Source organism: Lathyrus oleraceus, chromosome 6 (assembly GCF_024323335.1).
Source record: "Lathyrus oleraceus cultivar Zhongwan6 chromosome 6, CAAS_Psat_ZW6_1.0, whole genome shotgun sequence".
NCBI lineage: Eukaryota > Viridiplantae > Streptophyta > Magnoliopsida > Fabales > Fabaceae > Lathyrus > Lathyrus oleraceus.
In genome coordinates, this window is record NC_066584.1 from 87,540,393 (window position 1) to 87,566,050 (window position 25,658).

Sequence of the window (25,658 nt, forward strand, 5' to 3'; positions counted from 1 at the left end):
ATACCATTCTAATTGTTTATATTAACGCCTTTTCACTTTGTCCACTTGGACCATATTGTGTAATATATCTTGTTTGTGTATATTTTGTTTGTTTGTGTGGTCTTTGACCATTAATGTACATAATAAGAAACAAAAAACCTTAAAAAAACTATTGTGTGCACTATTGGTTTGATCTTGGACAATTGGTCTTAGAATCTAGGCAACATCCCTATGCAAAAGGACTTGGCCAATGCCAACTTTCCTGTAACCAAGTGCTTGCAATTTGAAACTTCATCTGATACATCATTGAAGATACATCTGAGTTCATCTGCAACATGATCATTGTGAAGCTGTTATTTTGAACATGTTACTTGTGGAATTCATATGTTACATGGGCAAATTTGAAGAAGATTATGGAATGGCTAAAGCTTGGATGTGGCTATCTTTATTTGATGCCTTGCTCTTCAAGTTAATATTGTATGCATTGTTTATTGCTTGATTCTAATATCCAAGGGAATTTGGGGTTTCTATATGGCATTCTTGCCTATTGGATTGCAGCCCACTGGTCAGATCTCTTCAACTCTTAACTTTTAAATTTATGCTTAGGATTAATCTCTTCATATCCTCCCCATCTCTTTAATTTCAAAATCTCTCTCTCCTTTTAAAAACTTCTTTGTTTGAACTTGTTATTTTCTAAACTTAGACCCTTTGCAAATTAGAAACTTTGGCCTTATGCCATTGCATTTTCAAACTTCTTTTCTTAAATCAAACTTGTAAATAAACTTAATTATACTTGACTTAAAATTTTCAAAATCCAAAATGAACTAACTCATTCAAACCATTTTTTTAGGCCCTTGTGCCTTTCAAACTTAATTTTTGATTAAAATCAATGCATCCATTTTGAAATTTGTATCACGAACTACGAGGTTTTGATCCCTCATTTTTATGTTGGTACATAGGCACAAGTCCGAAGGTCTTGTCAAACATAAAAAAAATATAATTAATGAATTCTTTTCTCATCCCTCCATTCTATTTGTTTGTAAACATCACTTTGTAAAAATACACATGCACACAAGAAAGGGCTCCCTAGGAGTACCTAGGACACTTTGGGTGCTAACAAATTCCCTCTGTGTAACCAACCCCCTTACCTGTAATCTCTGGCATTTTATTAGTTTTGATTTGAAAACTTCTTACTTTTGGGTTTTGTTCGTACTTTTCCCTTTTCCCTTGGAAACAATAAACGCTATGGCGACTCTTGTTATTTGATGTCTAACTTATACATAGCTTGATGATCATGAATTTATCGCTACACTGAGAAAGCAATATTAGGTTGGGTGTGTGACAAATAAATCACTTTACTAAGCATTCTCTGATATTTTCCAGTATTAACAGGAATATTACCTTCTCCCCACAATTTATCATTAGGATCCATAGGGGCATCTACATGACCAACATCCACTTATTCACGTTTTTTCAATAAGTCTAGAATGTATTTTTGTTGAGAAACCAGAATATCATTCTTTAACCTAGAGCAACCTCCATACCAAGAAAATATCTCATGAATCCCAAGTCCTCGATTTCAAAGTCTACTTCCAGTTTCTCTTTTACTCTTTCCATTTCCACTGTATCGTCTCTAGTAAGGACAATATCATTAACATAAACAATCAAGGTAACAAGTTTACCATCGTGGGAGAAATTTATAAATAAGGTGTGGTCTGCCCATCCTTGAATGTACCCTCGTTTCTTCATGGACTGAGTGAAATTTTCAAACCAAATTCTAAGGGACTGCTTAATCCATACAAATACTTATTTAATTTGCATACTTTTGATCCAAAATTGTTTTTAAAGCCAAGAGGAATGCCCATATATACTTCTTTTTCTAGATCGCCATAGAGAAATGCATTCTTACATCTAACTGATGTAGGGGCCAATCCAGGTTAGCAGCAGGAGATAAAATAACTTTGACAATGTTCAATTTTGCAATAAAATCAAATGTCTTAGAGTAATATATATACCATAGGTCTGAGTAAAGCCTTTAGCCATAAAACGAGTCTTATACCTTTCAATTGACTCATCTAAATTATACTTCATAGTAAGCACCCATTTGCATCCATCTGTCTTCTTTCCATCTGGTAGTGTCATAGCACTCTAAGTTTTATTCTTTTCAAGAGCTTTTATCTCCTAAAGTACAATTTTCCTCCACTTTGGAATTTTTAGGCCAACCAGTACACTTTTTGGAATTTCTACACCAGACAATTTTAAGGTGAAAGTTGACAGAGATAAAGACAAATTTGAATATGATATAAAATTGGACATGTGGTGTTTAGTGCAAGATCTAACATGTTTTCTAATGGAAACAAGATCATCTATATCAGGATACAAAATACGACTCTCAAAAACAAAGATATACTTACCTTTCCTATTCTTAGGAGGTTGGTCATTCCCCGATTCAGATTCCTGACAATGTTGAGATGTGGACTCATCCCTTCCTTTGTGGTGATTTTTCACAAAAGCGTTCGCTTTCCAAGTCCTATTTCCTAATTCAAATTTGTTTTCTTGAAGTGACTCATTATTTTGTGCCATTTCAATCAGATCATCATTATCATTGTTTTAAGAATTCTCATTGTTTTCTACATGAGAAAATGTAGGCTCAGATTCCCAAAGTTCCTGACTCATAACGGGAGTAGGATCAGATAAAGAATCATGACCATTTTCTATTGGTGCAGAAGTATAAGTCTCATAACTTTATGGTACAAGCAAAAATAAATTATTTAAAAAATGCATGTCCTCGATTTGAAACGAGTCTTCCTTTATATACCCCCCTTGAAGATAAGTGTCATCAAAACAAGATTTATTTTTAAAGAATGTAACGTCCATAGTGACAAACATTTTCTTGTTTATTTGATCAAAATATTTATACCCTTTTTGGGTTGTGGAGTATCCAACAAAGACACATTTTATAGCATGTGGTTCAAGTTTTCCAACATTTTTATGTTCATGAACAAATGATGTGCAACCAAAGATTTTTAATGTTAAATCAGTTAAAACATGAGTACTATGAAAATATTCTTTGACAGTATTAATTAGAGTTTGAAATTTGAGAATTTTAGAGGGCATTCTATTAGTTAAATATGCCGTTGTTAAAACAATTTTGCCTCACAAATATTTTGGTAGTTTATTCGAGAAAAATAGAGCTCTAAAAACCTCCAATAAATATATATAAAAATATACTCATTGTGGAGACTATTGAACGGTCATTGAAACACAACCATTCTTTATGGACACGATAAAAATATACTCATTGTTATGCTATCCAAAAAAATGACGTTAATTTTTAAAGACATTACAATAATTTTTATCATTTTAAGTATTCTTGTACAAATATTCATATCTCTACATAACTATAATTATTTAGACTAACAACACAATTGGCAAAGCTTCAAAAAAAAAATGCGAGGGAACACATACAATTTTTTATTGTGAGCTTTCCACTTGAAATCATCCTGCGTGATATTGCTCACCACTAGATGAAGAGGTAAACTTCTTAAGATACCAACACAAATCATGAAAATACCAAAACAATAATAATCATCTAGGATAGAGACATTATGCAAGACCATCCAACTAATAGTCATACCTAAATTATACTAAAACTCCTCCGCATGAATACATAATTTCAAAATTAAAGGATACCTTGAATCAATTTATGCATCTATCTATGGTATATCTAAAGAAAAGCGTTGCATCAATTAAAAATATTGAAATCCAAGTTGGTCAGAGAGTCAAGCAATTAGTTGATCAACAAGGTGAAGAATTCAAGACCATCCCTTAAACCAACCTATAGGATCAAGACGGAGCCATTAAAACTAGGAACGAAAGAGTGAATGGAGACAATAGAGATAAAGAAGCAGGAAAATTTGTTGTTGAAGAAGAAAGTGAAAAAAAAGCAGAAGAAAAGAAGTTGGAGAAAGGCATACCTGAAGAGGCACGAACAAAAGTTCAAGGAACAAAGGAAGAAAAGCTAAAAAAATCCACCTATTCAAAATTTGTTTGACACATTGACTCCAACTAAGAAAAATCCATATTCATGGTTTTTAGACTCTCTCAAAATAATGCAGATAAGTCTATCATTCTCTAAAGCCTTGAAGCAACTTTTTACCTATCTCAAATTCATAAAAGAGAATGTTAAGAAGAAAAGAAGATATATTAAGTAAACTTAACACAAACGTCGAGCTAATGACGTTAATTAGGAGACATCCCAATTTTCCAGCTTTATATTTTTTTTTATGTAAATTTTATTTTCCGAACTCAAACATGAAAATTTACGTTGTGACAATTTTATAGAATTTTGCAAGGCGATCTCATCTATTCACTAAACGAAGACTTAAGTTGATGTACTGGCATAAGCACTTGTTAAACTATTTGGGAGAGCTTATGAAATAGCTTATTAACTTGGATCATTCCTGGATGATTGTCAGTGTTATTCCCAGGCCATGAAGTACCATCTTGCAGCACCCACCCTTCTTCTGGTTTTTTTTATACTCTGCGACAAGTAAATTAATTCTCACGTTGAATACTTCATACTCTCTCTGCATAATTGCAATGTAAAATGCCTTAAGTCTAACATGGAAAAATATTAAACTTTTAAACTCATTTTATACAAAATTGTATTTGTCGGGGAGTTTAGAAAACTCGGAAGTCAATGCTCATAACTACAAGAGAGGAGAAATGTCATATCTCCACCAAAAACCTTTAGACATTATATATATAAGTCATCTCTCTTATAAATCCAACATTTTTATCCTTTCATAGATGACGTTGAATTCAATAACTCACACTTGAGTTAACAATCTCTCACACAATTGTGAGTTCCCATCTCCTATAAACGAACTATACTTTGATACCAACTGTTGGAGGAATTAAGAGAAGTCAAGAGTAACAACGAGACCAATGCTTCATAATAATCACAAGAGAGGAAGACACTGTATCTCCATCCAAAACCTCATGGTATTAAGTCTATGTGTCAACTCTTGGAAAATCTAACATTTTACCTATTCATATGTGTACAAATCACTTACATTTGAACCAATAGGTACAAACCTCAAACAAGACTACCTCTGATTGAGTGAACCTATATATGGATATTCATATAGAAGAGAAAAAAAGTATTGTAGGTTTCGCTTCTACCATGTGCTTAATAATCATGTCATAATGAATTGATAAATAAGCCTCCTTAGAATAAATGTATGATTGCCTATCATCAACCGTATCAAAAAACGAATGCATTTCATCATAATTATCTTCAACAACTCCTTGTTGAACAGATGACAGTGGTTGTTGTGACTCCTAGGCAATCACTGAAGCCACAAATTCGGATTCGTAACATTATCCTTCGAATCCATATATAGAGGAGAATTATTATAATCCACGCTATTGCTGTTGGAGTAAGAATGCTGTTGAGACACAGACAAAGGAGCAGCCACTGTGTTGTAATTCTGCGGCTGCGGAGTGTTATTAAAGAGCGCGAGCGCATTTGACGAACGCGGTCCCATTCCCAATTCCAACTGCGAAGTCACATCATCATGAGGCAACTGTTGGTGCTGTTGTTGTCGACAAATTTCAAGCTGCTGATAAACAGCATAAAGTTCTTCTTCCAACATCCATATTTGATATTGTAGCCTGCAAATTTCCTCCCAACATCCATGCACAGGATACTTATCTCTATAATTAGCCTGCATGATAATAGAATCCATGGCGGGTTTCTTCTGGCTAGGTTCGATGAACTTGAGTATTTTGACAATGTTGCTAACTCCAAACAGTTTGTGGACATTAAGGAATATCTTAGGTTGATCTGCAGGGAAAAACGGAGCTAAAAGGCACTCAGGTGTGCACTTTCTTCTCTGGAATTTGCATGCTGCACAAGCCTGTGTTGTCCCACCCTTAAGGGTCATTATTATTACTATTTCTTTCCACCACCCAGGGAGAAAGATGTTGGAAGAAACTATAACTAAGTATGATCCAGAATGAATGAGTTTTCAAGGTGTGTGATGGGGATAATAACCCTCATATGTTCCAAGTTTTACTATGCCTCTAGTTCCTAGGGACTACCATTATGGCATGCCAACTGCCATGATGACGGACTTACTCAGCCATGCTTCGACGTTTTCATACAATGCTAAAACAATAGTGTCACCCCTTAATCCACATTTATAACTGTCACAGTTGGACTTGGGGAGGCCAATACGCTTGTTACATGTGGTAAAGTAACCACCTCCCCTGACATTGACACTGGAGCCGATATCGGATTTAAAATATGGCATGTAACTCCAATAGTGTTCACCGTCCCTGTTGTATTAGCGGTTGTTGTAATTGGTGGTTCTGAGTCTGGAGTATCATTTCGATCTCGAGAAGTATTCTTTGGGTTAACCATTGCTTATAAAATCCTACCACTCCTCAAACGAGTGTGACCACAGACGTTAAAAATTCTTCCACTCCTCAAACACATACGTTGATGGAGATTGAAAATGATAACGAAGGAGTAAAAATTACGACTGTAACTTCAAGAGAAAACAATTTTTCATAAAAGCATGTGTGTTCCACTAGGCGTGCCAATTTGTTCACAGGTGTTTTTAGCGAACAATCATGAGTTTGAAAGTCTTTGAGATTAATTCAAAAAATCTCGGGATCAGTTTTGTGTGAAAACTGTTACTGCGACGTAAGTATAAGACGTCTTGTTGTAGACAAAGTGAAAATAAACTTTAAAGACAGTAAAGATTAGATTGAAGTAAAAAGAACTTGAAACAAACAAAATAAAATAAAATACAGTAAACGACAAGAAATAAAAGGTGTTTCAATTAAGGATACATAAAAGTACAAATAAAAAGGGGACGTACACTCACATAATCGCTCACAAATTGTATCGCTCTTTGGCTTGGGTACTCCATTTCTATAGAGAATTTATGTGAAAACTTGTGAACCATTATTACAATACACGAGTCAGCTATAAATACTAACTAGGAGTAACTGCCTTTGACAGTTTAACTCTACAGAAATTGACATGTCATTCATATGCATGCAACTTTTGTCTCCATATCTTGCCACGTCATCAGGGCCTCGAAATGTTAAACCATTATCCCACGTTCTCTAACTACTTAGAGGCTAGTAACTACTTCCTCATCAAAGACAGTCACTGAGCGCATAAAACCCTTCATCTTTGGTTTCCTCAATCTTCTGATTATTCAGAGTCTGTTGGAGAGTCCTCCCTCGACATGGTGTCGAGTAGTAACTTAAGTCTATTCCTTAGATTCCAGACTACATCTCAAGACATCAGTCGAGAAGCTCCAGTCGACGTGCCATCATTGTCGACTCTTGTCCATCACTTGTTACACTTAGTACTTTACCAAATGCATCATTGTCTTAACTTAAGTTTATATCCCCTTGAAATTCTTCCAAACTACATCTCAAGATATCAGTCGAGAAGCTCCAGTCGACGTACCATCATTATCGACTCTTGTCCATCACTTGTTACACTTAGTACTTTACCAAATACATTATTGACTTGATTTTCCTACTAGGTATAAAATCCCAGGTCAACAGTCATATCACAAGTAAAATCTCAAGACAAATTTGAAATTTTTGATTTTTGAGATTTTGGATGTGTAACTCGAATCACACAATCCCTTGAGTCGAATCAAACTAAACATAGGGAAATCATGAACTTGTGAGTCAAATCACAACTTTCACTTGATTCAAATCATTCACCATGTGAGTCGAATCACAGTTTCAACATGATTAGAATTATGAAACTTCCTTCAACCCATGCCAAGTTTGAGTCGAATAGTGACTTCTTCATGCCTCGAACCACAACTTGTATAAGTTGAATCACAACATATGCTTGACTTTAATCATAGAAAAATATGTTTCTCTTTAAGTGTAAATCTTTTTCCACATTACTTTGCCACTTGGCTTAAATCACTAAGTTGTCTTGTTTCGAATCAAACATGATTTTTTCACCATTTTTATGCTTCATCTTTAGCACGTTTAAAATAATTTTTACTCTCAAGCCTTTCATAATGTTAGAAAAAAATTCTTTCATTTTTTATTTGAAAACTCACAAAATACTTGTTCTCTCATTTTCAAAAGAGTTTTGAATCTTTCTTGAACACTTGCAAACAATTTCTTTCATCTTCAATCTCATTCTTTTTTCATTGCTACATGGATTCGAATCTTATCTTGGAAGATTTATGATTAATCGAGGAGATTTATTTTGAATTTAACGTTTCTTTGAAGATTTGTTTAAAATTTCAGAGGCTTGCAAGAGTGTGTAGTGTTATATCTGGTTTCAAAAATTTCAGTGAAAAAGAAGGAGTTGTGTACAAGTTAAAAATCCAAAAAGAAGAAATTTATTTTTCAACATTTATTTTTGACTAATGATTGTACAAAATCTTGTAACTTTATTACAAATCATAGTGGAAGACCAACGGATTTTCAATGGGAAACCATTTAAGAGTGGATTAAGCACAAAGTGAGGACGAATGTGCCAAACCATTATAAATCCCGATGAACTCTTCTTTCTCTCTCTCTCTCTCTCTCTCTCTCTCTCTATATATATATATATATATATATATATATATATATATATATATATATATATATATATATATATATATAATTTAATTTCATAGTTGATCACATGATTAGGTTGTTCTTATTGCTTTCTAAAATTGCATGCTGATAGAATTTTCTGTTGGTATTAATTTATTACATAAGTTATAGGTTTTGTTAGAATTGGAAATTCAACCTTGTCTTGGTGTCGATTAAACCTGAAAACTGTGGCTGTATAATCTTATTCATGTTATGAGTTGTACAATAACATTTCTCTTGTAATTATTCAATTATTTATATAATTAGTTTGTTCTTTTGGTGTAATTAAATTTTATTAGACGATAGGCAACAATCTAGAGAGGGGATGGGGTGGCGAATAGATCCCAAGTTAAAAACAATCTTAACAAAAATTATTTTGAAAAATTTAACGGCTAGCGGAAGTGACACGGATCGAATCGTCTAAATCAAACCGCTATCGAAAGGGGGGGACGGGGGGCGAATAGATCCCAAGTTAAAAACAATCTTAACAAAAATTATTTTGAAAAATTTAACGACTAGCGGAAGTGACACGGATCGAATCGTCTAAATCAAACCGCTATCGAAAAGCTCAGATATGCGTATGTAGAATCAAGTTATGATAATGAGAACAAATTGATCAAAACACTATTAATCATAATCACTTGAATGCTACTCTAATAGTAGAGATTATTCCCAATGACAAAATACATAAAAATGCTATTGATAAAATTATCGAACACCTTGTGTGCAATCGATTTCGTTTACAATTTTGTATAGTTTTGTTGATTTTCAAATCCAACCACAATCTAATAGATTGTGATCAACTCAATAAAACCTCTTTCAAAAGGTTATCAAAAAGTTTAGACAAACGTATTGATCGCACAATCGATGAATTCAATTAATTTGCAAATGAAAAGTAATATATATATATATATATATATATATATATATATATATATATATATATAGAGAGAGAGAGAGAGAGAGAGAGAATATAAGGATTTGTTTAAGAAGTTCCCGAACCGGCCTCGCTATGGGTACGCATGCCTTCAATTCGAACTCGAATTGAGGTAATGAAATTAACCTTACTTTACAAAAGTGGAATACAAGAGAAATGTAGCAATCCAACTCTAAAAATCCTATGTTTGATGTTCATTATAACACTTTCTCTTACCTTGTTCTGAGATTGATCGAGTCACCCAATAATACCAATTTGATCCAGCATCTCACGCTACTACTTTGAAAGAACCCTCTGTTCTTCTAAGCTTTCACTCGATCAAATATAAATTGAGAATTGTTATAACCCAAGATTTACCAATATGATTCACTGTCTCACGCTACTCATTTGCAAGAAACCCCTGTTCTTCAAAGCTTTCACTTGATCGGATCCAAATTGCGTAATCTTGTCTAAAACCTTCAAATCCCCAATTGATCTTGAAGGAAAATCCCAACTTGGTTTTTTATTTGAAACCCTCAAATATCTCAACCCAATTTAAAATTCAACAACCTAAATTGGACGTTATCAACACTGATTCTAGCTAGAACCCAAACAAATAATGATTATGTGTAGTTTGTTAGTGTGTATGCATAGAATGTATAATGAAGATGATGAGCACTATTTGAAATTCCTGTTTCGTTTGTAATTTTCTCAAAACCACTAAGAGAAATGATGCATGAATGAAGTATATATATGTGTGCAAGTTGGAGGGAAAAAATGAAAAAGATTTGAAAAAATCATGTATTTTTGGAAAAATGCGTTGCATGTGTCGACCTACGTAAGTCATGTGTCGACACATTCGATGCATGTGTCGACCTGTATAGGTCATGTGTCGATACATACAATCGGCACATCAAACATAAGCTATATGCCTTAAAATGAGGTACATGTGTCGACACATAGGAAAATTTTCTTCTATGTGTCGACCTATAGCACGCATGTGTCAAGACATAAACTATTTTTTCCCATAATAACCTATTTTTAATGCACGAAACCTTTTCTAAATCATTTCAAAATGGTTTTATGCTTCCTAATGCTAAGATGCACATTAAGACTCAGAGAGATACCGTCCAATATACATAAACACTAAAGTATCCTAGTTTTGACATCATAAAAAATACATCTAGCAGAAAGTTGCACTCACATACTCCCTCTTTTTTATGACGGAGAAACTTGAGACGATGTGTTTCGTCTCTTCATGAAGGCCCCCCTGAATGTATGCATCCCAACTTCATCTTACAGATGCTTCTCCCTCTTTGACAACATCAAAAGAGACAAAACAATCCATAAGAAGTATCTTATATCATACACAAACCAATATAACACACATATGCGTTTGCAAAGATAAGATCATCAATAACACAACACTCACATAGAATGATGTAAATATTGAAAATGCCTAAACGTAAATAAAATCAATCAAAGTAACAATATGACATAGTTTCCATAAATCATGCCAAATAACATAACAATAAACATGAAATATAAAGAATACAATGTAATAAAGAAAACTCTTGAGTTGCTACAAAAGCGACACGTTTACGTGACATATACCTTTGGTGCTCTCGAATACTGCACATGTATGTGCTCTAGTAAGGAGAACATTTAGATTTATCACCACAAACCAAAAATAATTTTTTATCATAACCATGACACGCTACAAGAATTTTATTGACATTATAACATGTTCAAACATATTTCATGCCGGAAAAGATAAACAACAATCTCACATATATCATGTAAGAACTAATAATAGATAATATACTTATACACAAAGAACATATTTCAAATATGGAAGAAGAATAACATGAAGTCACTATAAGCATATAAATTGACAAACATCTATTGAATTTTTTTGGAAGTGAACATTCATGAAATGTTTCATACATCAAGCATATCAAGCATTTGGAACATATACAACATGCAAAAGTAAAAGGCTTTCTTTCAAAGAGAGAAAATGGAAATATTACCTCGCGTATTTGATGAAGGATGCACTCATATATGATTTAACTTACAAGAAAAGTTAAAACAAATGTATATAAAGTACATAAAATAAATCATATTTAGGCAAGATTTGAGATATCAAGTATGCCCAATTCCCTTCGAATGTTGAAAAAAGGTTCAGTCGCAAGAGTTTTGTAAAGATATCCGCAAGTTGATTTTTGCTATCAACATGCTCAAATATGACATCTCATTTTTAAACATGGTTACGTAGGAAGTGGCGACATATCTCAATATGTTTAGCGCGAGAGTGTAACACCATATTTTTTGTTAGATTAATTGCACTAGTGTTATCGCACATGATAAGAATGCATTATAGTTTAATATCAAAATTAAGTAGTTATTGTTTGAGCCACAATATTTGAGCATAACAACTACCGAATATGACGTATTCCGCTTCGCTTAGTTGACAAAGCAACGAAAACCCGTTTCTTGCTATGCCAACTTACTAAGGAGTTTGAAAACATGTGGCAAGTTCCACTAGTAATTTTCATATCCGATTTTCAATCGGAAAAATCAGAATCGGTATAACAAACTAAATTACAATCGCTTCCCTTGGAATACCTAAGCCCATACTTAGATGTACCACAAAGGTATCTGTGGATGTTTTTTAGTGCTTTTAAATGTGATTCCTTAGGAACCGGTTGATAATGAGCGCACTTACACACGCTAAATATAATGTCTGACCTAGATGCAGTAAGATATATAAGAGATTCAACCATACCTCTATACTTCTTGACATCCACATCATTTCCATTTTCATCTTTTTCGAGTTTCCATTTGTGGGCATTAAAGTGTCAATTGATTTTTCATCTTTCATACCAAATTTCTTTAGTAATTCATTGAAATATTTTATTTGACACACGAACGTCCCTTCATTGAGTTGCTTGATTTGAAGACCAAGTAAGTAGTTCAACTCCCCCATGAGACTCATCTCAAACTCACCCTATATTAGCTTAGAAAACTCCTTGACTAATTGCATGTTAGTGGAGCCAAAGATGATATCATCAACATAAACTTGAAGAATAAGAGTATGTTTTCCTTGACATTTAATAAAAAATGTATTATCTACCTTCCTCTAGAGTATCCTTGATCAATTAAAAATTTAATAAGTCGCTAATACTAAGCCCTATGGGCTTGTTTGGGACCATACAAAGCTCGTTTTAGTTTTTAAACATGATTAGGATACTCATGATTTTCAAAACCAGGAGGTTGTGAAACATACAATTCATCATTAATATATCCATTAAGGAAATCACTTTTCACGTCCATTTGAAATAACTTGAAAGCTTTGGAGCAAGCAAAAAAATTAACAATATATAATACATGTGAAGATATTAAGACGAGGTCACTAAAAACATGTAAATTGAAACACACCATGGTTATCAATTGAAAGTTATGGAAATGAACACTCATAACATGTATCATACACCAATTATATCATATACCTTTTAATAATAAATAGGTAAAAGAAAGGACTTACTTACAAAGTGAAAATTGTAACGATATTATCTCACCATACGAATGACAAAGGATGAACTTGCATTCCACAAGGAACTCTTGAATGAAAGTTGGACTTTCATTCTTGTCCTTTTCATGATAGTTATTTTTCTCCTCCTCGTGTTTCATCATCTTAGGTTGATCAATCCCTTATTCGATGTCCTTGAGTATGTCTTTTGAAGATATACCTACCTCATGAAACAAAATACCTTTTTCGACATTTCTCAGATAGAAGCATTACAAGTAATCTACACACTTTTTCCAATTAATGAACACTAGTTGTTGTCTTCCTTGGTCCCACAACCCATATTTCTTTCCACAAAGTCAATGAAATAGGGAGATGTCACCCGTCGTATTTCTTGAGCATCCACAAACGAGATCTCATACTCTCTTCATAGAGCCAAGACATTTATCCGACAAGATCAACAAAAAATGCTAGGTACCCACTATTCATTGGTTCCTTGAGGGTGAGTGAATCCTTGGTTGCATTTAGGCAACCATTGAAAAACACCTTTAGTAACAAAGAGTTTCCTAAACTTGCATTTTTAAATAATGTGACCTTTCTTGCAACAATAATGACAAGTTTAATTGTGAGAAAAGTGACCTTTGCTATTTTGATAATTTCCAACAAAGTTATACCTTCTATAAGGATTATAAGAAGGGGTTTTATATCTGGTAGTATCAATAGCAAAAGTAACCTTTGGTTCAAGAGCCTTGTTTAATTTGGCCTTTAGAGTATTTGCTTCTTTTTCCAAATATGACAAGTCTCACAACCGAACCAAGAGGGTTCTTCATCCTCATTTTTAAATTTTTAAATATATACCATTGATCACTTAAGAGCTTCCATATTGTTTTCGGTTTCTAAAACTTTAGCTTCTAAACGTGAAAAGATTATTTTGGTTGAAGCTAATTTTTTAAAAGCGTCTACGGCTTTTATATGTAGATTTTCAAAAGCTTTTTGTAATTGAGAATAAGATAATTCATTCATAGATTCAAGATTAGAATGAATTACATTCTTCTTTTTCTTTTTGTTGGCCATGTAGCAAAGCTTGGCTGACTCAAAACTTGAACATGAGCTTTCATCACTTGAAGAATCATTTCCACCTTTCCAAGCAATATAAGCTCTTCTAGACTTGCTAGATTTCTTATGATGACCTTTCTCTTTGTCTTTCTTGATCAATGGACAATACGATCTATAATGACTTGCTTTTCCATAATTGTAACATAACCTTCTAATTTACCCTTCTTATTCTCATCTTCCTTTGATGGGTTAGATTGCCTTCTAAATTTTATTAGGTTCTTGTTAGATTTCTTGACTCCATTTTTCCTTATGTATCTATTGTAACTTTTGACAAACAACCCCATCTCTTCATCATCAGAATTCTCGTAATCACTAGTTTTACAATCACTTTGCTCATTGGTTGAGGACTTTGAACTTGAAGCCTTTAGAGTAATATACTTCTTTTCTACCTCAGTGTCTTTACCTTTCTCCTTATTTATCTTCTTCTCATGCTTTTTTTCATGTTTTTACAAGCAAGTGAGTTCTTGCTCATGTTCTTCTAGCTTGGCAAATAAAGTTGTGAGATCAAGTATTTTAAGATTATTCGCTTCTTTGACTGTGGTGATCTTAGTTTGTCATTCCTTATTAAGACACCTCAAAACTTTATTAGTAGAAATATCATTGGAAATAGGCTTACCTAGAACATTCAAGCGATTTATAAGACGTGTAAACCTATTTTGCATGTCGGCAATGGTTTCACCATGCTTCATGCAAAATAGTTCAAACTCTTGATATAAAGTATTGATCCTAGCTTGTTTAACTTCATTAGTTCCCTCATGGGAAACTTATAATTCTTCCCAAATAGCTTTGGTGGTTTCACAATGGGAAACACGATAATATTCATCAACATCAAGTATGGATATGAGAGTATTTTGTGCCATCCAATCATGTGACCATAATTTCTTATCATTACAATTCCATTGTGCTTCTGGTTTTGGTATGACAACACCTTCACCAAAGGTCATTGTAATTTTATTAGGACCATTGGTGATGACTTCCCAAACACCCATTGTCAACCGAGTTGATATGGATATGCATACAAGCTTTTCGATAGCCATAATTTTCACCGATAAAAATGGACTCTCTATTGTACGCCCCTCTAGGTTCGGTAGCCATTTTCTAATAAGCGAATATTGAAGCACATAATTAATCAAGCTCTGATACCACTTGTTAGACGATAGACAACAATCTAGAGGGGGTGAATAAATCCCAAGTTAAAACAAGCTTAACAATTTTTTTTTGAAAATTTTAGCGGCTAGCGGAAGTGACCCTGATAAAATAGTCTAAATCGAACAGTTATCGAAAATCTCAGATATGTGTATATATAACCAAGTTATGATAATAAGAACAAATTGATCAAAATACTATTAATCATAATCACTTGAATGCTACTCTAATAGTAAAGACTATTCCCAATGATAAAATACACAAAAATACTAATGAGACAAATTATCGAATACCTTGTGTGCAATCTATTTTGTTTAGAATTTTGTATGATTTTGTTGATTTGCAAATACAACTACAATCTAATAGATTGTGATCAACTCAACAAAACTATTTTCAAAAGGTTATCAAAAAGTTTAGCCAAACGTATTGATCGCATAATCAATGAATTCAACAATTTACAAATGAAAAGTAAAAGGATTTGTTTAGGCCGATCCCTAATCCGCCCCTCACAATCAATGATTCTAACACTTTTTCTTCCCTTGATCTGAGCTTTATTAAGTCACCCAATAATACCAATCTGATCCACCGTCTCATGTTACTCCTTTTCCAGAACCCTTCATTCTTAAAATCTTTCACTCGATCGTATCCAAATTATGAATTGTTATAACCCAAGATTTACCAATATGATCCATCGCCTAACGCTACTCCTTTGCAAGAAACCCCCGTTCTTCAAAGCCTTCACTCGACCAAATCCAAGTTGTGTAATCTTGTCCAAAACCTTCTAATCCCTAGTTGATCTTGAAGGAAACCCCTAACTTGGTTTTCTTATTTGAAACTCTCATAGGTCTCAACCTAATTTACAATTCAATAACCTAAATTAGACATTATCAACATTGATTATAGATGACACCCAAACAAAGAATAATTATGTGTAGTTTGTTTATGTGTGTGCATAAAATGTAGGTTGAAGATGATGAGCACTCTTTGAAATCCCAGTTTCGTTTGTGATTTTCTCAAAATCACTAAAAGAAATGATGCATGAATGAAGTATATATATGTGTGCAAGTTGGAGGCAAAAGGAATACAAAAGATTTGAAAAAATCATGAATTTTTGTAAAAATACGTTGCATGTGTCGACCTATGTAAGTTATGGTTTGACACATTCGATGCATGCGTCAACCTGTATAGGTCATGTATCGACCTGTATAGGTCATGTGTCAACACATATAGTCGGTACATCAAACATAAGCTACATGCTTTAAAAATGAGGTACATGTGTCGACCTGTAACTCGTATGTGTCGACACATAGGAAAATATTTCTTCTATGTGTCGACACATAGAATATTTTTCACATAAAAACCTTTTTTATTGCATGAAACCTTTTCTAAATCATTTAAAAATGTTTTTGTGCTTCCTAATGCTAAGATGCACATTAAGGCTCAGAGAGATACTGTATAATATACATAAACGCTAAAGTATCCTAGTTTTGACATCATATAAAATACATCTAGCGGAAAGTTGCACTCACATGAGTTGCCAAACTTGATTGTGTTGTGAGCTGTTTGAGTATATTTGCATAACTTTCAATCGAAAAGCATAATCTATTACACTAAATTTTCTTCCACCATGCAAAACAATTTGTATTTGAAACTCAGGTAAAAAATATTTTCAAACAAATTTTTAACTTGGAAGATCTATTCCACCCCTCCCTCTCTAGACCTTTTATTCTCCATTTATGTGGATAGTAGGGATAAATGGATTGTTAATTATAGTTTCCCATAATTCATGATCATGAATTTGAAAAAAGATTTGAAATCTAACTTTCCATAGTTCAACCTATCACCATTCAACGATGAAGGTAGGCTTAAGAATTATCACTTGTTAAAAATAGTGTTGAAAGTCATCCTCATATGAGATAATTAATCTTTGAACATGAGTTAGGCTTTGATGCCACTTGTTGAATATGTTCTTCCACATACAAGACATGGGGTGTATTCTGGAAGTTTGAAAAACATTGATTTAAAACAATTTTTTTTTCTAAATCAAAGTTTAAAAACATTTTCAAGAAAACATTTGAATTAGCAGCGGAAAATCCGAGTAAATAAAGTAGGCGGAAAATGAAGAGATAAGGGAAGAGAGATGACACCAAAGATTTATAGAGGTTTGGTCTTTAAATAAGTGACATACTCCTCTCCCCAAAAATTGATATTGAGAGTTTCTAAAAATGCTTACGTGATTTAGAAGGTTAAGCTCACAAACCCCTTTATACAAGGAAAAATAAAGTTTCAGGTTTACTTTTAACTAAACAGCAAACAATGGAATGAAGCGGTTAACTTTCATGCCAAACACGAAAGAATCTTTGAGCGGTTAGTCGCCAAGCTAAAATGAGATTTTATACAGACTTATCTCAAACCAACGTGAAGTATTTAACTAGCTATCCTCTGAACTGAACCAAGCTTTTATACCGTGCTGACCATGAACCTAGCCGAGATTTTACACCCGAATGATCTTAATGCCACTGAGCTTTTACACTGAGATGATCTCAAGAAAAATAAGAATATTTTTCATTGGTTATTTTGAAGAACATAGAAGGAATTTTTTTCCTTAAGTGGTTGAACTCACAAACCAAACTGAGACTTAACACTAAATCCCCCAAACAAAGCTTTTAATAGGTTTAACTCCAAACCCAAAAAACAACATTTCCTTAAGGAAGAAATATTCACTCAAGATAAAAAAAACTCTTGGTTACTTTACAATATTATCCTTTCCAAAACAACTTCCTCACTTAAATACAAGAACCATTCTTAAAGCGTTATTACCAAACTTATGTTAGAGAAAGAAAAAAACATTTTAGGGAGAGAATGAGATAGATAGATATATAGATAGATAGATAGATAGATAGATAAATAGAGATCTAAAGTTTTTGGATAATAGTAAATGAGGGGTAATTCCTCTATTTATAGTCCAAAGGATCCCTTAAAAAGGAAACAAAATCCATGGGAAAAAATAATTCACCTAATCAATTAGGTTTTAATCCTAATCGATTAGATACCATAAATAATTGATTGATTTAGCCCATAATTGAAGGTTTTGATAGAAAGTCGTTATCAATCATTAAGACACTGTAACAATCAATTATATACTTGTTTTCCCTTATATAATCTATTAAGTACATGGAACAATCAATTAGATAGTTCAAAAGCTTGCCAAAACCATTATGACATTTTCCAACTCATTTGGCTAAGCTCCAGAACAGTTTTATGTGATTTTATTTTAAATATAGAGATTCTGAAAAGAGTTTTAGTGAGTGTGTAATTTATCCATAATACTATACAAAAAATTCCTTGTATTTTTACAAAATAATGAACACTCGCACATGGACAAGCAAGCTTTCACACTTTGAAGCTTCTAGTTTTTTTCTTCTGGATATACTATCTCCATAAGCACTTCACTTGAGTATTTTTAAGGATGAGGCTTGATATATCTTTAATTTAGATGACATTTTCAAAGTATATCACTTGTGATTGTTAACCCCTAACTCTTCATCTTTATTCAGAGGAAATACTTTATTATCTTTCTTGTGTATCTTTGTCTACTTGAACCAGTTTTAGAAATTTCTTGATGTTATCATCAAAGGATGTTACATCTTCATGAGTTTTCATAATCAAAACCATGGTGTTGATAGGTCTAGGCATATCTTTCTTAACATTGACCCCTTCTTAATTAAGATTGCAAGCACATAGTTCCATACACATATGTCATCTTTTTGTGAGATCATATTTCCCTATTCTCAGTTGTTTCCTTCATCTTAGTATATCTCATTTAGTTCCAAAAATACCCATTCTAACGTATCCTTTGATTCATATCTATGTCCTATTATGTAATATACATATATGTCCACTACATTTATCCATAACAACCTTGCATATAACCCTACATATACACATTGTTCAAATCATGCACCTATAACTACATCTTATACAAATCTTGCACCCACGGCTAGTCTTTTCTAAAATCCTTCCCCTACACATTTCAATACCTCAAGTACCTTTTTGTCAACATATTCCTCACGTGTCCCAAACTCGGAGTCATCCATATCCTCTCCTCAGTAATCATCAATCACTGATATGCCCTCTACCACACCATCTATCTCATGCCCAAACTCATCATCTCCTCTCAACTTACCTAATACATAAGTACCCACTTAAGAATTCATCCCCAAAATTGTCACTCCATGAATACTATAACAAGAATGACATTGCTTAACTTAGACTCAAACTTACCTTAAATTTCAAGAAACTTGAACCCACTACACCTAAAAAATAGGCCATTCCTGAGTGGTATGCATCTATGGAATCAGAATGTGATTCCTTGATAAAAAACAACATTTGGACTTTGGTCCCCCACCCATTCATAGCAACCTATTGATTGCAAATTGTTGTTCAGAATCAAAGAAAGCTCAGATGATAGTATCAACAAGTATTAAGTCAGATTGGTAGCCAAATTAGTTTTTTCAAGTACAGGGTTCGACTACACTAAAAACTTCTCCCCATTTGTGGAAAGTGTAGCTGTCATGAAAGTTCTAACACTAGTACTCTCTCAACACTGAAAAATTCAATAGTTGGACATTAATATTGCATTCCTCAATGATTTCCTTAATGAAGAGGTCAATATATTTCAACCCGTTGGTTTTCATTAAACCAAGCTATATCTAATATATAATTTCATCAACCAATCATCTCTAGAACCTCCAGGAGCTCCATTCAACAACTAATCACCAAGAAAAAAAATATTAAGTTGTCTTACAGAACAAAAGTAAGTGTATTTTTATAATCTCCACGGGGACTGGTTGTGTTTTAAAGATATTTCAATAGTTTATTTCTTTAATAATGGTTTATCATATGGTTGAGTGTTTATGAATACATAAATGTAAAATAATAGAAAATAAAATTGAACTCGCGGTGTTAAATACGAGAAAACTTGTTGAGGTTAGATATCTTTGACATATTCATGTAGCATCCTCGACCAGTAATATGCATTTCTAATCAATTATAAATATTACCACCTAAAGCTCTCATCGCAACTCATTTATGAGTCAATGATGTGAGGTCAACCGCATTACCTAATAAACGATCTCTCAACCTATTTACTAATATGTCAACATTTAGTTTCACTAGTTAAAACAAATAATGAATTTAAATCTATGTCTAGACTTTATCATATCCAATAGATGAAATATTTGGATATTGTAATGACCAATACCTTTCAAATATCAACTCTTAGCATGAAAACATTTTTTAAGTAGCTAATCTAAAACAAGGATTAAGAACAAATAATACATCTATATTATAACTTAAGAAGAATTACATAGAACTCCATGGCCGAAATCAAAATACGAGTACTAGGAAAACTACATATAACCCCAACAAAAGATCAAATTAGCTATGTTTAATCATCATAGCTTTACAATCAATCCATAGAAGAAAAAAGTTGAATAGCCTCTGCAACGATTCCTCGAGAAGCGCTTGCACCCTCAATCTTCCTCTCCTATTTTTACTTGTGGTGATAACCCACTTTCTCTAAGAATTACCTCAAATCCATCAATATATTTCATTTTTCACTAAATGGAACCCCTATTTGTAGGGTTTGAAATGGTAGGATCACTAAGAGAATTTCCCAGGCTCACTTAGCTCACCTATTTTCTTCCTTGCTAAGCAATGCCAGCACACCTGCAACTTGTTCTATCGCCTTAACTCGCTAAGCACGCCAGACTTCTCGCTTAGCGCACAAACCCTTGCTTCACCTTGAAGTAACTTAGACTTGAAATCATGAACATCCTTTTCTCGCTAAGCGCACATGTGTTCTTGACTTAGCAAGGTTAATTTCTTAATCTTGAAGTTACTTGGCCATGAAGTTTTCTTTTGCTGCCTTTGCTCGTTAAGCACATCTATGTTCCAAAAATTACGCGACAGCTTATTTCCCTCTTTCCTTTTCCCTCGTCATTTTTCACTCTCCCTCCATTTCATTTCACAAAACCAAAATCCTAATTCCATGCTAATTCGTGAATCCCTTTTTTTCCCTATTTCGTGAACCGATTCGTGAATCCCTAATCCGTGAATCCATTGAAGAATCCCTAATTCCCTAATTCAAAATCCCTCGTTAAAGGGTTTCTGAATCATCAAAGGTAATGCATATTCATCTCAAGTGATTTCCATGGAGTTTTGGTTTAATGAGTATGAGATAGTCATATGTTTTATGTTTTCTGAATGTAGGTTTTCCAGAACTATCGGCTTTGTGGATGCTGGAATCAAGTTTTCTTTGCAAGTTTAGTATTGTTTCCAAATATGTTTAAAGTCTCCTTTAAGTCTGAAACTACGAAAATCAAATTATTTGCTAATTGGTTTTCTGAATGTAGGTTTTCAAGAATGCTCATCTTACTTAGTGGAGGCAGTAAGCAGTTGTTGAATGCAAGTTAATTTGGAACCGAAGCACTATATCATCCGAGATTTTGCAAAGACAACTCTTTCTCAAGGTTAGTCATCCCTATGTTAATTTGGAACCAGACTGAACAGTTAGTGTTTGCAATAGTTAGTGTTTGCATCAGTTAGTATTTCTCAAGGTTGGGGTTATAATTTATTTTGAAGGAAATGTTTTTTCTGGACTCAAATTTATTAACTGTTTGCATCAGTAGTGAAAGCTGTGTTTGTGAAAGCTGTATAGTTTCTATGATACTCATGTTATGAACATATGTGTGGTGTCAAATTGAACTCTAAATCTGAATTTAACTTAGCCATTTTAACTTAGCCATTTTACCTGAATAGCGATGAGTAGGATTAGCCATTTTACCATACAAATTGAACTCTAAATCTGATACAGTTGCAACTGCTATACCAGCTGACACAGCAGCTAAAGCTAAAACCTGCACCAGAAATGGTTTTCTTAAAAAATATGAACTCTCCCTGCAAGCTTCTTGAAAATCACAAGACAGCCTAAAGCCAATCCACACTATAGGCTTCCCGATCCAATCTTTTCTCTGTTAACTGCCTACCTTTCCTACCATTAGACCAAGTGAATTTATTTCCAAGAGTAGGGATATGGATGTAATGATTGGAATCAGACCAATGAAAGAAATCCTGCAATTGAGTTTGATGACAAAGAATATGAAGCCGACGAACATTTACGCGGAATTTCAAACTTTGTTGAAAGTGCTGATGGAAAATGGGCTTATAGCAGCACAGGAGTATTTCTAGGAAATGAAAAAGCTGATTATGTGGCAAGAAATGTTTTCTCTTTGAATATTAATGAGTCTTCTGGACACTACTACCAAACAGCCCGCATTGCGCCGATATCTCTTAACTACTTTGGATTTTGTATGATGAAGGGAAATTATAATGTGAAACTTCATTTTGCTGAGATAATGTTTTCTAATGACCGGACTTTTAGCAGTTTTGGAAGGCGCATATTCGATGTTTCAATTCAAGTAAGTAATGAATACACAACTACTTCTTTCTTAGGCTTTGTTTGGTAAGTATCTTAATCAAGCACTTATACCATAAACTTTTATCATATAAGTGCTTGCTTGTGTATAACCTATTTCTATAAAAAAAAGATACCACAAAATCAAACCCTTCTCATTTTAAAGCTATTTTCATAAGCTATCTTATAGAGTTTATGGAATTTAGTTGAAAACAACTTATGGACATATCTTAAGCTGTTCCTATAAGCTCTTACAGACAGTTCTGCTTGTACTTATGTCTGTAGATAAACTCAAATAAACCAATCCAGACCGGCGCTTAGTTTCTAGTTTCGACCAAAATGTTGCTCATATTTTGTATCTGGTTTCTAACAAATCTAAAGTTCCGAATTTCAAAACTATATAATGACAGGGTCGTAAATATTTAAAAGACTTTAACATTATGGAAGAAGCCGGTGGAGTTGGCAAGGGAATTACTCGGGACTTTAACGTTGATGTTAATGATAGCACCTTACAAATCCACTTATCATGGGCAGGAAAAGGAACTAATGCAGTCCCTATGAGAGGTGTATATGGACCTCTTATATCTGCTATCACTGTGACCCCAAGTAAGTACTAGTTTTCATATCGTTTTGATTTCATAACCTTCTGTCAAATATACCAATTAAACTACATTGTATTTCATATTCTTAAAATCATTTATACTTTGCTTTAGACTTTAAAATTCCTTCGAATCGGTTGTCTGCCGGAGCAATTGCTGGAATTGTGATTGGATCATTGGCACTTGTTTTGCTGATACTTTTTGTCCTTTGGAAGATGGGTTACATTTTTCGGAAAGATCAAACAGACAAAGGTAAGATTTTAGTTCTAAGTAAATAAAACATTTTCATGGTTGAACCATGGACCGCTTTATTTTCACTTCTTGTTCCTGAGTAAACCACTTATCTTATTGCAGAACTCCTAGAATTGAAAACAGGTTATTTCAGTTTGAGACAAATTAAAGCTGCTACTAATAACTTCGATCCAGAAAATAAGATAGGTGAAGGAGGATTTGGGCCAGTTTACAAGGTAAATTTAGATAAACTATATGTTAAAAGCTTTGAAAGGTTATCCTCAACTATGATACTGAAGGCATTGCCTATTTCGCAGGGTATATTGTCAGATGGTGCTGTGATTGCGGTTAAACAACTCTCGTCCAAATCAAAGCAAGGGAACCGCGAATTTGTAAACGAAATAGGCATGATATCTGCTTTGCAGCATCCCAATCTTGTGAAACTTTATGGATGTTGCATTGAAGGAAACCAATTGCTGCTTGTATATGAATACATGGAGAACAATAGTCTTGCTCGTGCTCTTTTCGGTAAGGGCTTCATGTAACAGATTTTGGTTGTCTATATATGTTTCTGATAAGTTAAAATCAAACTTTAAAAGACAACTTTTCTTCTAGGTAAGCCAGAACAAAAGTTGAACTTGGACTGGCGCACGAGAATGAAGATTTGTGTAGGGATAGCAAGAGGTTTGGCCTATCTTCATGAGGAATCAAGGTTGAAAATAGTACACAGAGATATTAAGGCAACTAATGTCTTACTCGATAAGCATCTGAATGCCAAAATCTCTGATTTCGGTTTAGCCAAGCTTGACGAAGAAGAAAACACTCATATCAGCACGCGAATAGCTGGGACAATGTTAGTATTATACGACAATATTATAAAGTTTTGAATCCTAAAGACTTTGTTTATCATTCGTTGGCTTGCACTCATAGATTTAAATTGCAATTGTGGCCGCATGGACTGTAGTTGTCTACAATTTCCGATCATGCTTGCAATGTTAACTACAATCTATGTATTTCTTGCTGCTATAATCATTTACACAGTCTTATCTAGAAATTGTTTCATTAAGTTTTTTAAAATCTCTGACACAAACCTACAAAACGTTTCCTTATCAGAGGTTACATGGCTCCTGAGTATGCAATGCGGGGTTACTTAACCGACAAAGCAGATGTATATAGTTTCGGAGTTGTAGCTTTAGAGATTGTTAGTGGAATGAGCAACACAAATTATAGGCCAAAAGAGGAATTTGTTTATCTTCTGGATTGGGTAAGCTACACTTGGTATCTCTTTTCATTGTAATTTCCTTTGTTTCAAAATTTATAATTACTATATCTTGCATGTCATTTAAGGCCTATGTTCTCCAAGAACAAGGAAACCTTCTGGAATTGGTGGATCCAAGTCTTGGTTCAAACTACTCAGCTGAAGAGGCCATGAGAATGCTGCAATTGGCACTCCTTTGCACCAATCCATCTCCAACTCTTAGAGAACCAATGTCATCGGTCGTGAGCATGCTTGAAGGAAACACTCCAATTCAAGCGCCGATAATCAAGCGAAGCGATAGTGCTAGTGGCGCAAGATTTAAAGCCTTTGAGCTTCTATCACATGATAGCCAAACTAATGTTTCTTCAACATCTTTACAAGATAGTAGAGAGCTAAGAGGCAAATCAATGGATGGACCATGGATTGATTCTTCCATATCATATCCAAGTAAAGATGACTATTCTTCATCTGATAGGCTTATTTGAGATTTGATTATTCTTCCATATCATATGCAAGGCTAAATATTATTATAGACTTTTCTATGTTGACTTTAGGGTCGGTGACACGGACGCTATCTTTTTTTTTCATGAGTTTTATAAATTGACCTCAATGCCAGTCGATCGATGCATACAAAAAATGTTGACTTTTTTTGTTGACTTTAGAGTCGGACAGGGCAACGCTAAACATAATATTGACTTTTCATGATTTTGAAACAATATAGCGTCGGTCCCATTAGTGTCCGCGTTAGCCTCCGTTCCACCGAGGCT

The 25,658-nt window shown here is 33.7% G+C and overlaps 1 protein-coding gene and 1 pseudogene across 1 annotated transcript; one reads left to right on the plus strand and one right to left on the minus strand.

Annotated features, from left to right (window-relative positions):
• Window positions 1–5,124: 5,124 nt before the first annotated feature.
• Window positions 5,125–5,930, minus strand: LOC127094155 (LOB domain-containing protein 27-like; annotated as a pseudogene).
• Window positions 5,931–6,006: 76 nt separating this feature from the next.
• On the plus strand, window positions 6,007–25,376 carry LOC127094156 (probable LRR receptor-like serine/threonine-protein kinase At1g53430). The gene is made up of 11 exons (XM_051033019.1): window positions 6,007–6,019; window positions 6,202–6,389; window positions 22,204–22,260; window positions 22,418–22,807; window positions 23,214–23,409; window positions 23,517–23,654; window positions 23,757–23,869; window positions 23,951–24,161; window positions 24,249–24,486; window positions 24,747–24,897; window positions 24,981–25,376. Exons 1-11 carry the CDS (start codon window positions 6,007–6,009, stop codon window positions 25,374–25,376), a joined length of 2,091 nt encoding a protein of 696 aa, XP_050888976.1.
• Window positions 25,377–25,658: the final 282 nt, after the last annotated feature.

What these genes read in the sequence shown, in the direction of transcription:
- LOC127094156 (XM_051033019.1), top strand. An exon ending in GAAAGATCAAACAGACAAAG is followed by an intron (nt 23,655 to 23,756) that starts GTAAGATTTTAG and finishes ATCTTATTGCAG; the next exon opens with AACTCCTAGAATTGAAAACA. An exon ending in GATTTGGGCCAGTTTACAAG is followed by an intron (nt 23,870 to 23,950) that starts GTAAATTTAGAT and finishes CCTATTTCGCAG; the next exon opens with GGTATATTGTCAGATGGTGC.